Here is a 15,787-nt window from a genome sequence, read left to right as displayed (position 1 = left end):
TTTTATGGACTTCTATTACCACTAAAGATTCTATCTGAACAAAAGTTCTCTGCCAAAACAAACAAACAAAAAGAAAACAATGAATCCAACTTAAATCTCTTTTTTATGATTAGAGCAAACTAATGTCCAGCAATTAACTGACTTTTCCAAGGGCCCCCATTCCCAATGAATGCAATGTTCTGCCACCATACCACAGCAGTTTTCTGAAACGTGAAAGCGTTAGCAGACATAAGTTAAAATGGCAGCAAAATGAGACTGTGACCCCGCTGAAAGAGGTAACAACAGGTCTCAGAGCGGCGGTCCATATTTAGTTACTCTGCCTGAGAAACATAAAATTCTACTCTTAAACATAAAGCACCCATTTCCTTGTATCTGACAGGTTTCTGACACTGAAATCCAGAAGACTGATCTTTTAAATAGCCACATCAAGGCTGCTAAGCTTTTCTAAGAAACCACAAGATTCACTCACCAAAGCCACACCAGTACTGCTGTGACAAGGTAATCTAGGCTGTGAGTGTATCCAGGAAAAGGGTGAGCTTTCTAGAAGGGTGTGGAGTAAATACTGAGGTCTAAAGACTAGGAACTAGTTGCAAACACAGATATATTTATTGGCTTTCTGATAAAAGAGTATTTTCCTGCTAAAGTATTGACTGGCACAGCTGCACTGTTTCTAAAAGCTTTTTATTCTGCGAAACTTAGTGTGCTAAGATAAAGAAATCTATAAAACTAATAGCAATTTCTTAAATTCCTAAGTTCCCTCAACTCACCCACTTTCTGCTGGGGGAAGTCAAAGTTCCTATTATATACAAACTTCTAAAAATCTTGTCCTCTCTTGCCACAGACAAAGAAAAACATAAAGAGAAAGGGGAAGAAAAGAGCAGAAATAAAAAAAGGATAGAAAAAGCAGCAGCATCCACTTCATCGTGCTAAAAGACACCATTTTCCTACCTGGCAAGTCTCTCCTTATCCGCAGAGCTCTGCTCATCATCCGACCTAAAAACAGAATTAATGAACTAAGCTAAACATAAAATAAAAAGAAAGGAAGGAAGGGAAGGGGGAAGAAGGGAGGAAGGAAGAAAAGGGGGGAAGGAAAGAAGGAAGGGGAGAAAGGGAAAGAGGAAAGAGGGAGGAGAAAAGGGGGAAGGGAAGGGAAGAAAATAACAGAAAAAAACAGATACAGAGAAGAGAGGGGGAAATGGAAATATAGACAAGAACCTTGCCTGTAACTCGACAAAACCATTTGTCAGAATAAAGGAAAAGTAACTCACAGGACAAAGGTCAACATAAAAGCAAGCCCAATATTCATTATAAATGAACATAATCTGAGCACAGAAAGCCAATTATCTCTTTAGAAACCAAGCAGACATACTATTTGAATAAGAACTAAACAAGGGGATACCATTTTCACATACTGCTTCCAATCTGGAAAGAAACTAATATTCACACATGCTATTTCTACATTGAAAAAAAAAAAATCAAGCAGTAAATCATGTTAAGAACATCAAACAAGTGATCACAAACACAATCTCTCTATAACACACATACAGCACACATGTGCTCACAGAGAAAATAACCAACCAGGTTTCCCTGGAGAATTATATAAATAAAACCAAGAGCTAGGTATCTAATATATCCCCTATCAATGATTTGATCTTGAAGTGGTATATTTCTCTTCTGTCACTTTCCCATTTCTCTGCAATAAAGCTGTAACATTGCTGGATCCTAGATCAACTCCCTCTTCCCTGGAGGGGGCTACAAAGGATTACCACTAAATTTCTCTGAATAACTGAAATACTATAAGGGTTTGCGGCAAATGAAGAAAAACGTTGGTAGTTGGTGCTGGTAGTTCAGTTTATCAGCAATCAGTTCCATCTTAAATATATACATAAGTACATGTATATAAAGAGATTAAGAATAGATTAAGAAAAAATATCTAAGCATAATATATTAACAGACTGAAAAAACAGCTATTAAAAAATGACAAAAAAAAAAAATGACAACTACAATGACTTTATCAATACATAGGGAAATTTCTAGAAAATGGTCAGCAGGGGGGAAAAAAGAGACAAAAAAATAACAGTAATGACAAGAACCATGTGAAAACTTATGCATATTGACAAGAGAAAGAAAAAGGTGGTATTAAGTAAAGTTTCATATTCACTGGGTTATTGTAATTCCTTAACAACCTACAAATATTTTTTCAAAAAGTTGGGAAAATTCATTTCATCTTTTGAAGACCCTCTACTGAATCCCAAACAAGAATATGTGAGGTGAACTAGTTAACAAATCTTAAAGAAATGAGTTCTGGGAATTCCCTGGCAGTCCAGCAGTTAGCACTCCACACATTCACTGCTGAGGGTACCAGTTCAACCCCTGGTCATGGAACTAAGACCCCACAAAGAAATGAGCTCTGCTGTTTGCAAGTTAAATATCTAAAATTATGATTACTACTCCTACCAATACAGATCCATAATCCCTTATCTACTTCAATATTTCCAAATAAAATGCAGAATGTATAAATATTCACATTAAGCAAGACAAATGAAGACTAAAACAGTTCAGGTCATGTTTTCATAGCTTTCTGGAATTTCAATCAAGAGACTGAAACCCATACCACCACTATTATTTGATGGCTTCACTTTCTAATGCAGTTTTTTAAAAACTACTGCCCAAGTATCTACTATTAACTTCTCATTTGAGAGATGATTCACATCCTAAAGCGTTTATAAATATCTTATTCAGATTTAAAGTAACTACAAATTCTTCAGAAACCTTTAAATCTGCTCCTTTTCCACTGCCACTGCCACCATTCTAGCCCAGGCCCTCATAATTTTATCACTGTCTTATTATTTCAGTGGTATCCCATTTACCTTCTTGACTACAGTACTTCTCTTTAATGAGTCCTACATAAAGCTACTAGAGAAAAATTCCATATGCATTTTATATTAACACATTGTCATTTCATTCAAAGCTTATGATGGCATCTCACTGCTTCAGAGTAGTTTAAAACTACTCTGATTGATATTGCTTAGCCCTTGACATCAACAGTTCTCAACGTATGGGCTCCAGACCAGCAGCATCAGCAATGAATAAGTAGTAATTGCTTAGTTAAGCATTGGATTTTAGATTATTCTCTTTTCTGATGTGGCTACAAATTCAATTTTTAAAAAACAAATTATTTACTGCTTAACAATATACAGAATAAACCAATATGAGTTGAGAGGACTTGTTTAATATAAACCAAAGTATTTTTCATCCTCTAGACAGGTAACTTAAACAAATGTATTTCAATAAAAACTGCACTCTTTGTATAAACTGTTTCTTTGCTGTCATCTTTAAAAGAATAAAATCATTATCTGTATAGATTTTGTAGATCCACTTAATAATAAATGCAACTAAGAAATTCACATTGTTTGTGTTTCTGTGGACACCCAGTAAGCACAATGTATAGCTATTTATCACATACATAAAAACACTGTTTAGGTATACCCTTAGTTTGGCACCATAAGTCTGAAGCCGTGTTACCTGACCATAAACAACAATCATAGTACTAATTTTCACCAGTTGAGACTGGGCAGAGAAATTAACTCTCATTAAGAAAAAATTAAAACTGAGAATTTTTAAATTGCCTGGTCCCACAACAAGGACCAAGATGCTCTACTACATTACCTGGCAAACCGCTCCTTATCATTAGACATCTGATCATCATCACACCTGAAGGAGAAAAAAAAAGATTAATCCAAGGCATTACACTTGTTATATCTATTTCATTCTGAAAGGAGAACCAGAAAGGGGTAATAATATTCAGCAAAAAAATCCAATTGAAAAGCAGCACAAAGCAATAGAGATAATAATATCATCTCACAGAACTTAAAAATCCACGATTATTATCTGTCTATTTTCTAATGTCTCCTTTACTCTTACTTACCAAACATTCCAAAAAAAGATGTTGAGCTCACGAGGGTACAACTAACTTCCCTGTCAATACCTCCCCGAGGTTAGGGATAGTTTTGTTTTTCTTTAATTACGTCAAAAACCATGCAACATCAAATTTGCCATCTTAACCACGGTTAAGTGTATATGGCTCAGTAGCACTAATTATATTCACACTGGTGTACAAAGTATCTCTAGAACTTTTTCACACTGAAAAACAAACTCTATAGCTACTGAACACCATCTTCTCATTCTCTCTGTCTCCATGCCACCCCTGGCTCTTGACAACCACCACTCCACTTTGTCTCTCTGATTTTGACTATTTTACATTCTCACATAAGTGAAATCATACAGTATTTATCTTTTTTTGACAGGCTTATTTCATTTAGTATAATGTCCTCAAGGTTCATCCATGTGGTAGTATGTGACAGAATTTCCTTCTTTTTTAAGGCTGAGTAGTATTACATTTGTGAATGGATATCTGGGGTGCTTCCACCTCTCAGTTACTGTGAAAAATGGAGCAGTGAACATGAGTGTACAAATTTCTCTAAGATCTTGCTTTCAATTCTTTTGGATATATAACCAGAAGTGGCACTGCTGGATCATATAATATTTGTTTTTAATGTTTCAAGGAACCTCCGTACTGTTTTCCAAAGTGACCGTACCATTTTACATTCCTACCAACAGTACACAAGAGTTCCAATTCCTCCATATCCTTACCAGTGCTTGCTATTTTCTGGATTTTTTGATGGTAGCATTCTAATGGCCTACTCATTGTAGTTTTGATTTGCATTTCTCTAAATGATTAGTAATGTTGAGTGTCTCTCCATGTGATTTTTAGCCATTTGTGTATGTTCTTTGGAGAAATACCCATTCAAATCCTTTGCTCATTTTTTAAGCAGGTTGTTTTCTGTTACAGGAGTTCTGCAAGTACCACATCAGATATACAACTGGCAAATATTTCCTTCCATTCCATAGGTTACCTTTCCACTGTGCTTCCTTTGATGTGCAAAAGTTTCTAAAAGTCTTAAATTATGATTTAAACAATGAACAACATCTCTTTGATTTAGAAAACACAATCCACTCATCTCAACAACTTCTATTTAATAAGCTGATGAATCCTGTTTGCTACTACAGAAAACGCAAAGAAGGATGTGTTGAACAAGGTAAACCTAACTATGAAAACACCACTCTCGTCTCCGGATGGTCTAAATTTTCCTCTTCTCACTGCCACAGGACATAACAAAAATCCAGAAAGAGCCTTTGTGAGACAGGTAAGACTCACAAAATTTTCAGTTAAGCCAGTTATTCCAATTACAGCCAAAATTTATACTTCACTGGCTATATAAATCCTCAACTAATTTGATCCCAAAAATTTTCTTTGAAAATAACTGGAGAGCAGACATAGAGGTGTAGTGGAATTTCAGCTCAAGGACAAACTGTTTGTTTCTAAGACACAAAATATACTATAAATCACACGCTACAAACTCTTGATGAAAAATGAGACCTATAATTTACATATTAACTTTGAATCTCAAGAATGTATCTTCCAGGTCCTTGCTACTCAAGGTGTGGTCAGTGGACCAGAAGCAGCAGCATCACTTAGGAATCTGTAAGAATGCAGAATCTTGGGCACTATTCGAGACCTAACAAATTATAATCCTCATCTTGTCAAGAACCCCCTGGTGGCTTTGTACCTGCATTTCTTTGAGCTTGAGAGCATTATTTTAGTACTAGCAACTCTGATATTGTACGTAGAATTTCAAATCCTTCATATTCTTAAAAATTATTTCATAGTGTTGTCTGGAGAATATAGCAAAATGACACTTGAACAAAGTGATGAAAAGAGGTAATAAATTACAACTTGCATCACCAAGGAGACTGATTTAATCCACCAAGTATCCACCAAGTATTAAGCTGATTTACAAATTTACAGATACAATGCAAGTAAGACTTTCACTCTCAGACCAAAGCGGAAAATTCCAACTAAAAAAATGTACCAGGAATTCCTGTTTAGGACTCCGTATTTCCACTGCCCGGGGCATGGGTTCAATCCCTGATTGAGGAACTAAGATCCTGCAAGCCATGAAGCCGGAAAAACAAAAGTTCTAATGATCAAGTAAAAAAAATTTGGTAATGACTCTCCTGGGCATGCATAATGACTTATTTGGTAAGATCAATTATGAAAACTTCTTTTTAAGGTTGGGGAAAGGACAAATAAATGTTTTAAAATTTGTGTGTAGTTAGTGACTACCAGATTTTGTGGAATGGAAGCAATGGCTCAGGGCTAGAGCTAAATGACAGGAATAAATAAGACTAGTGATTACCTCTATCCCATTCATATGCACATCTACTACTACTATTATATTTATTATTATAATTAGGGATTCCTAATTGGAGGAATGTGCACTGGAACTGTGTGGAAAAAAGTCTATTCTTGCACAGAAACTGAAATCTTTTCCCCTCTTTACATTTGCTGACAGTCATTGATGCTCAAGACCTCTCTTGGAAAATGGCTTTCTCCAATATTTTGCAACTATTTCTTTATGGTAGCCAAGTCACAGTTGTTGTTTTCGAGAATATCTGGCAGTGTTCCACAGCTGGGCAGAAGCTAAACACATGAGCTTTAACTTTAAATACTGCAAAAACAATAATAATAGATAGACAGATGTCACTGACTCAACTAAGCACTATAAAACTAAACAATGGCAAGCAATTTACAATATGGGCATCTTGTGTATAAAAACAAAAAATGAGGAGACAATGACTATATATGCACACATATACGTGCATTTAAATACACTTACATACGCACTGAATATTTGTGGAAGGATACTTAATAAATTTAATAAACTGGAAAGATACTTAATAGTCTCAGGAGAAGGATTCTGAAGGTATGAAGTGAAGATGTACTTTCATTACATATAACCTTGTACTGTTTAACAATTTTGTGATAAAGTATGTTTATATTCCTTTTAAGAACTTAGTTCAAATAATAAAATCCAGAAACTCACATAGTAAAATAAATTTTTTTAAGTATAGGGCTCCTTTATTTATTTTTCAAGTATGTGTTACTCTGCAATGTAGACATTACCTAGGTGGCATTTTCAACTTTGAAAAGAAAAAAAAAGGCAGGGTGTAATCAAGGTTACCTTCCATTCTTTGACTCTTACTGTTTTCCTGACCTCAAAGCAAAGCAAAGTAAGGACTTCCCTGGTGGTCCAACGGGTAAGACTCCATGCTCCCAATGCAAGGGGCCTGAGTTCGATCCCTGGTTAGGCAACTAGATCCCACATGATGAACTAAAGATCCGACATGTAGCAACAAAGATCCTGCATGCTGCAGTTAAAACCCAACACAGCACCAACCCCACCCCCCCCCAAAAAAAACCCACAAAGCCAAGTAACTGGTTTTATGCAAGAATAGAAATTTCTTTTCTCTGAAAGTACTCCTTCACCAATATATTGAAAAGTTCATTTTCAGTTCTCTAGAAGGTTCAGTACTACAAGGATACAAATTCCAATTCCTGCTCTGTAGGAGAAATCAATGAGTATCACAGGGCAACTTTAGTACATTAATGACCTCCCAACTAATTACTCCTTGCAGAATTCACTACCTGGTGCCGCCCACTCCCATACTGAGTCAGAACTTGGACATATGACTTGCTCTGGCCAATAGGACAACAGCAAATGTCAATACAAAGCAGATGCTTGACAATAAGCACTTGGACTGAGACCCGCCCTTTGTATTACAGCCATCACCATGTAAAGAAACGCAACTCTGCCCTCTTTAAGGATAAACGACCACAAAAAAAAAAAAAAAGAGAGAGAGAGAGAGAGATACCCAGCATTATCATCTGAGTCCAGTTCCCAGATGACAAGGCAGTTGAATGCACTTTTTTTTTTTTTTTATTTTATTAGTTGGAGGTGAATGCAGTCTTAAGAATCAGCAAAATCAGCAGAATAACCAATTGACAGAATTATAAGAAATAATAAATCATTGTTATTTTTAAGCCACACAACTACAGGTAACTGATATAGAGGGTCTTGTAAATTCTATACCCTCTTCTCATTGAGCACTTTCCTCTGGAGTTATTACCAGAATGCTTGGAAATTGTATGGGGTATAACAGGAAATTTTAGTTTTAGGATGAAGGACTCTCCTCAGGTCTAAAGACAAAAATATGAGTCATAAAGATAATTAATTTTTAATATCAGAAACCTAGATAAAGTTTTACGATCTTACCTCAAAAATTTACTGTTCCCTTCTCCATCATCATCAAAATCCAATCTGAGGAAAGTCAACAAAAAATATTATAAGACTACTGATAACACAGAATATTAAAAAAATTAAAATTCTAAACCCACAATCTATCAGAACACCCACTGAAAAGGAAGAAGGAAAAGAGAAAGTGGACATAAGCAAAGATATACTTACTACCTCTTCCTTGTTGAACCAAACTGGGCAAAGAAATTGGTCAATCAAAAATGAGTACCAGACTTCCCTAGTGGTCCAGTGGTTAAGAATCTGCCTGCCAATGCAGGGGACACAGGTTCGATCCTTGGTCTGGGAAAATCCCACATGCCGCAGGGCAACTAAGCTCATGTGCCACAACTACTGAGCCCATGCACATAAAGCCCGAGCTCCTCAACAAGAGAAGCCACCACAATGAGAAGCCCAGAAATCGCAACTAGAGAGTAGCCTCTGCTCTCCACAGCTAAAGAAAGCCCGTGCACAGAAACAAAAACCCAGCACAGCCAAAAATAAATGATAAATAAGTAAATAAAGAGACATGGGTTCAGTCCTCGGGTTGGGAAGATTCCCTGGAGGGCATGGCAACCTACTCCAAAACTCTTGCCTAGAGAATCCCATGGACAGAGACACCTGGCGGGCTATCATTCATGGGGTCGCAAAGAGTCAGACATGACTGAAGCAGTTTAGCAAGTAAATAAATAAATTTTTTCTTTAAAAAGAGTGACTACTGCTACCTATTTTTTCCTAGGGTAGCAATCCACCTTTGTCAAACTTTTACATCAGAGTACAACCTCACAAAAGGAGCAGGAATCTACTCAAAAAGGACAAGGAAAACATCAGTATGAGTAATTCAGGTCTTTACTTTTCATTTCTGTAGCCTATTCTAGGCTATGTTACCAGCTCTCTGAAATATCTCTCAAAACAGTGATGTTCCATAAGGAAGTGATTTAAGGCCTCCGAAGGTTGGGTTTTTGTTTGGCCACACTGCACAGCTTGTGGAATCTTAGTTCCCAGGTAGAACCAAATATGAGCCCTCAGCTGTGAAACGGAGAAGGCAATGGCAACCCACTCCAGTACTCTTGCCTGGAAAATCCCGTGGACAGAGGAGGCTAGTGGGCTGTAGTCCATGGGGTTGCTAAGAGTCGGACACGACTGAGTGACTTCACTGTCACTTTCATGCATTGGAGAAGGAAATGGCAACCCACTCCAGTGTTCTTGCCTGGAGAATCCCAGGGATGGGGGAGCCTGGTGGGCTGCCATCTATGGGGTCGCACAGAGTCGGACACGACTGAAGCGACTTAGCAGGAGCAGCAGCAGCAGTAGCAGCTGTGAAAGCGCAAACTTTTAACCAATGAACCACAAGAGAATTCCCTGAAGACTGTTAAATAATGTTTCTTTCCTTCATTCATCCAATGAACATGTAATACATGCTACATTCCAGATAGTGTATTAGATGAGTTGAAAACAAATGATTTGCCCTCAAAGGCTTCTTCTCCTAGACAAATATAAATATATAAGTGAAAATGAGAAAGCATCACATGAGGAGCACAATCAATAAGCTACAGATGCTTAGTGAAAAAAGAGGCGACCTTCATTTCAAGGGATTAGGCAAGATTATAGGTAATGAGATAGGCAATCCTCTATTAATCTCTATACTAAACTAAAATGTAACTCATGTTACCATCTTAACCCAGTGATCTTGGCATCTCCATTAGAGTGATAACCTGATATTATAGGCCTCTAAATGGATTATATATGAAGTACATAGCATTAATCCTGAAAGTGCCCATTTTTCTTCCTCCCTGTAGCCCCAGATCACATGTCAAAATCAACCTACTGACCCAATAACTTCATTTCTAAGACTCTATCCTAAAGAAAACTCAGAAAAAATTTATGTACAAAGATATTCATTAAGCATTACAATATAATAGTGTATCTTCAAAACTGTTTAAACTTCCCAAAATAGAAATTAAGTACATCCTTCTATGTAACTATTTTAAATTATGTTTCTATATAATATGTAACAGTATGGGAAAAAGAGTTATTTTACACAATTAGATCAAAAGACTAGGCTACCAAAACAAATATATGATTATAACTACATATAAAGAATGAAGTAATTATGCAAAAAAACTAATGGGAGATGAATTTGGGTAGTAAGATGATTGCTTTACTACTAGTCTTCTAACTTTCTACATTTTCTAATATTTCTTTTAAAAAATGTATTATTTCTTTTAATATATTTTCCTCCTTACCAGTAATACAAACACTTCAGAAAAGGTAGAAATAATTAAAAACAAAAGAAAAAATAAATCACCCATACATAATCCTATCACCCAGACTAACTGATAAGTATCCTTTCAGGTTTTTGGCTATGCATATGTGTTATATACATATTTTTCTCTGATAGGAGTTGATATATTACATATACTGTAACCTCTTTTCTCAATATATTATGAACATTTTTCTGTACTAATACATATTTGCCTCTTCTAATAGCTGTACACTTTCAATATAACTTTCTCAGCCAATCTCTTAATTTTGATATTAATACTGATTCTGATTCTAATTGTTAAGATTATATATAATCTCAACACTGTGTTTAAGAGAGTAGACTCTAAAGCTAATTTCTCAAGGTTTACATTATAGATCCTCCACTTACTAGCTTTAAAACCTTGGGTAAATTACTTATTCACCCTATGCCTCAGTAAACTAATTACTTCTTGGAGACACAGCAAGCCTTAATATGTTACTCTGTTACCATCTTAAGGTAAAGAACTCTCCTGCATTACTATAGGTAGGAGGAAACTTAAAGACTAGGTGTATCATTAGCTATAGAATTTTTTAAAACAAAAGAAAGAAAAAAATAGAAAACTTAAAGTAGGTAAAATACTACCCATTCTCCCAGGCCTTTCTAGAGCAATCTCTTTTCTGAGGCCTTTCCCACCCTCTACCAGCCCATGGTGATATGTCCATGCAGTGAGACACACAGCACTGTATCTGTTCCTCTCTCACCAGACTGGCGACTTCTATCTTCAATTACATTTATGTGTGTGATGATTATCCCTTTAAGAACAAGAGCAAGGTAGAGACAAGGACTGTGCCTTATTTACCTTTATATTCTAGAAGCAATCACACAATGCCTTACACTAATTAGGCATTTAATAAATAATTCTGGAACCAAATGGACTCTGGATTCCCAATGAGGCAACATATCAATAACTTAAAGGGAAAATATTCTAGATTTCAGCATTGTCTAAATTCTGGAAAGTAAAAAGCCTACCAAAAAGATTCTGAGAATGGAGATACAAAGCTTAATGAAAGCAGCGAAATTTTCTCAGCAACAGTGAAATCTTTGGGCTTAGCTACAGTCCTTCACCTTGCATAGATTTTTGGTTTAAAAAAAATAAAACTGCCTCTAAGCAACTTAGATAAAAACATCAATTTCACACAAAGAAAAATCCAGGGGCTAAATAAAGTTATCTGAAAGGAGTGTAATAAGCAGCCAAAGAAGCAAGAGGGTTAGGAAAAGGGGTTTAGTATCTAACAAAATTAAGTGGTTTAAAGGAGAAGCGTTCATGACACACTACACTCAAACTTACCCTGGTCGCCGCTTAATAGCCCTCTGGACGACAGCTCCTCCACCTTGAATCCCAGGCCCAGCGTTTCCAGAGGCAATGGCCGGACCCAGAGGTGGTACATCTGATGTCATTTCTGTCAGAGAAAAACAGAAATGCAGACTTTAGAAAGACTGTCCTTGTTTATCATCATCATCACTATCAAACTAGCTAGAAGAAAGGTTGAAGCGATGGATGATATCTCAGTAGTTTGCTAGAAAACTCAAATGCTCATTCTAGATTGCTTTTCTTGAATTTTTACTCTGGAAAAAGATTTCCCTACTTCAGTTTCCCCAACTTCATACAGTTTGGAAGAGGGGGCACTATATTCTGCAGCCTCCACTTCTAAAAGCTTGTAATAGTGACATTAATCTAAAAGATACAAATTGGTTTACATACTTCATCCAACAAATATATATAACTTAGCTCCTCTGAATTTATTTTATTTAGAAAATGCAGAACAACCTGAAAATTAAAAATCAGCTGAAGTCCAATATTCAAAAATACTTACATAGAGTAAAACTCTAAGTCCTTTGTTATGGCTCCTCTTTTTAATCCTTCCTCTTGCCTATCAATTCAATCTCATACCCCAGAAGCAGCCATTTTTAACAGCTGAGTTCAGTTTATTTCTTAATTTTCCCCTCAGATTATATACATCTATCTCTCTGATCAAAAATGGGCACATTTGATTACAGAGGGTTTGCTGAACATGACCACTGGCCTTTAGGAACTAACCTTATGTGTGAGTCCACAAGACAGGCCAAAAATACTGTATACAAAGATTCTTGATGTTTTCAGACAAATCAAATCCCTGAAAATGTAGCACACAGGAAGTATACAGAACAGATTACAAATGAGAAGCTGGGTATGGGTAAAGTGAAACCAGATATTAAAAGAAAAAAATTAAGAGCAACTTCACGGTGGCCAAGCAGAAGAGATATTTCTCCAGGCTGAAAATGAACTAAATCTGGAGAGAAAAACGATGCAATGGAAAGGAAACATAGGAGTCTTTAGTGCAAGAGTCTCCTGCGAACCAACGGAGATGGCCATCATTAGATGACATGTGTGTTGATGGGGGAGGAGGCACTTTTCCTAATGAAAATAGAATCCTGATCTGCAAGTTGCTTTTATCATTTAAATACATATCAAAGATATCCATACACACACACACACACACACACACACACTCAAGACAGATGCCTCATCCCTTTTCATAACCTCACATTGTATGAATATTTCATAACTTATTCAACCATTCCCCAAGTTGACTGACATTTGTATTGTTTCTATTTACTACTACTAATTATCTACTATTACAAATAAGCAAATGTATTTATACTTACTAATATAAGCATATAAAACATTTACACATACAACTTTAAATTCTCTTCTGCTTTTTAGGACAGATTCCTACAGACGAAATCACTGTATCCAGGTATATAATAAGCAGTTAAAATTAAGATGGATACTGTTAAATTACATTCCAAAAAGGCTGCTAAAATTTCTGCTCCCACTAACAGGATATGAGAGTACCTATCTCCCTCACCAGGACTTGATGTTATACTTTGTAATTTCACCAAAATTGACAAGCAAAAATGGTACAGTATTTAATTCTTATTATGTGTTTTTACATTAGTCCTCTGAAATCAATGAATTGACATATCTTTGATATTTTTATACTTAATAATATATCTTTTTCTAAAGAATTTACAGGATCTATCAGTATATAAAAGATATTATCTATTGGTATATAAAAGATATTAAAGGACCTCAATTTATAGAAGTTAATGCATGCCTATTATGTATTACAAATATTTTCCATCACCTACTTCAGCCTTTAAATATATAACATTTTACAATTTTATGTTGTTAAATTTATCAATATTTTCCTAAATAATTCCTGGATATCTGTCTTGCTTAGAAAAGCTCCCCACCTTTGAATTTACATCCTTATAATATAATTTTTGTGTTTCTCATTTAGATTTTCAATCCATCTGAAATTTATTACTTTTGCCTACCTGGCATAAGGCAGGACACTGATTATCTTCTTGTATATGGTTAGCTAATTATTCTAATATCATTTGCTGGTTAATCCCTCCTTTCCTCACTTATCTGAAATGACTCTCTTTACTAAATTTTTGGGTGTCTACAAGCAACTGATCTTTCTATACTTTTATTATGTATTAATGTATTTTCCAGCTCCTGTGTCAATACTGAACACTTTTGATAAAAAGTGTTTTTTATAGCACATTTTAATTATCAAATAGGAAAGTCCTCCATTCTCCATTAATTTATTTTACAAAATGTTCTTATTAAATGGCATATACTACTTCTGCTTCCAGGACAATGGAATAGATGTACTTTCCCATATTCCTCCTGCTAAGCACAACTAAAAGTTCTAGACATCATACATAAAACAAACGTAAGAATTCTCTGAAAGGTAGAGAGAAAAAGGCAGACCAGCTAAAGACTTCAGGATCTGAAGAGTTTATGGGAATGAGTCCTCCTGGGTTTCCTTTTCCAAAAGGCTTAGTCTCCCTAGACAAAGGACCAGGAAAGAGAACAGGTTACCAGGACAGGAGAATTCTTAAACAACTACTACTCTACCTCAGCCAGACACCAGAGGAAAACTGTGACCCAACCTTTACTCTATCAGCAAGGCTGAGTGGGGAACCTAAATATCTGGCTTTGCAAGGCTGTAACAAAGTAGCTCAAAACCCCTCCTGAGATGGTGTCAGAGAAGGCCAAGTAGGGTTTTGGAATTTTCATTTCCAGCGATCAGAAAAGGGGACCTGTCCCTCCCAAGTGTCAATGGAGGCCATGTGTGGAAAAGTAATTCCCATCCAATATCCAGCAGTAAGAAGTCCTACCTCAAATGTCAAAAGAGGCTTAGTGGGGAACCTGGAATTCTATCTCTACTGAGTAATAACAAGGTAGTGCCCTTATTGATACCACTCTTCTAAAGTGGTATCATGAAAGCCAAATAAAACAGGTTTAAATAAGGGCCAATATCACAGAATACAAAAATGTCCAGGCTTCAAATTTTTTAAAAAAATCACTCATCATACTAAGAATCAGGGAGATTTTAAATTCGAGAAAAATAACAATCAACAGATGCTAACAATGAAATGACACAGATGTTAGAATTATCTGATAAAGATTTTAAAAGTGAGTATGGTAAAAATAATAATAAACAGTCATGTCTGAGTCTTTGTTACCCCAAGGACTATAGCCCACCAGGTTCCTCTGTCCATGGGATTCTCCAGGCAAGAATACTGGAGTGGATTGCCATTCCCTTCTCCAGAGGATCTTCCTGATCCAGGGATGGTAAAAATGCTTCAACAAGCAATTACTCTCACAGCTGAAACAAATGAAAAAATAGCCTCAGCAAAAACAGTGTCAGCAAATATGTAGGAAATATAAAGAAGAATTGAATAGCAATCTTAGAACTGAAAATATAAATTCAAATTAAAAGTTAAGTGGATAGGCTCAACAGCAGAAAGGAGGGAACAAAGGAAAGAATCCGTGAAATGAAAGAACACTACAAATTACCTAATCCTAAGAGAAAACATCTGTGATCCAGTCCCATCACTTCATGGCAAATAGATGGGGAAACAATGGAAACAGTGACAGGCTTTATTTTCTCGGGCTCCAAAATCACTGCAGATGGTGACTGCAGCCATGAAATCAAAAGATGCTTGCTCCTTGGAAGAAAAGCTATGACAAACCTAGACAGTATATTGAAAGGCAGAGAGACACTACTTTGCTGACAAAGCACCTAGTCAAAGCTATGGTTTTAACAATAGTCATGTATGGATGTGAGAGTTGGACCATAAAGAAGGCTGAGTGCCAAAGAATTGATTCTTTTGAACTGTGGTGTTGGAGAAGACTCTTGAGAGTCCCTTGGACGGCAAGGAGATCAAACCAGTCTATCCTAAAGGAAATCAGTCCTGAATATTCATTGGAAGGACTGATGCTAAAGCT

The 15,787-nt window shown here is 36.1% G+C and overlaps 1 protein-coding gene and 1 pseudogene across 4 annotated transcripts in view; one reads left to right on the top strand and one right to left on the bottom strand.

Annotated features, from left to right (window-relative positions):
• ARNT (aryl hydrocarbon receptor nuclear translocator) overlaps positions 1-15,787 on the bottom strand; it is a 68,907-nt gene that overhangs the window by 27,470 nt on the left and 25,650 nt on the right. For 3 of the 4 annotated variants that reach the window (XM_065904746.1, XM_065904755.1, XM_065904737.1), the window contains exons 2-5: positions 11,789-11,900; positions 8,178-8,222; positions 3,670-3,714; positions 949-993 (exon numbers count right to left, since the gene is read on the bottom strand). In XM_065904746.1, the coding sequence (XP_065760818.1) occupies positions 949-993; positions 3,670-3,714; positions 8,178-8,222; positions 11,789-11,900 (247 nt within the window). Of the gene's footprint in view, positions 1-948; positions 994-3,669; positions 3,715-8,177; positions 8,223-11,788; positions 11,901-12,538; positions 12,563-15,787 lie in introns of those variants that run through there. The other variant, XM_065904763.1, reaches the window with a different exon arrangement.
• Positions 11,920-13,830, top strand: LOC136148573 (NADH dehydrogenase [ubiquinone] 1 alpha subcomplex subunit 5 pseudogene; annotated as a pseudogene).

This window comes from Muntiacus reevesi, chromosome 1 (genome assembly GCF_963930625.1).
Source record: "Muntiacus reevesi chromosome 1, mMunRee1.1, whole genome shotgun sequence".
Taxonomy (NCBI): domain Eukaryota; kingdom Metazoa; phylum Chordata; class Mammalia; order Artiodactyla; family Cervidae; genus Muntiacus; species Muntiacus reevesi.
The sequence above is the reverse complement of the archived record's forward strand: the minus strand, read 5'-3'. Positions and strand labels throughout refer to the sequence as shown.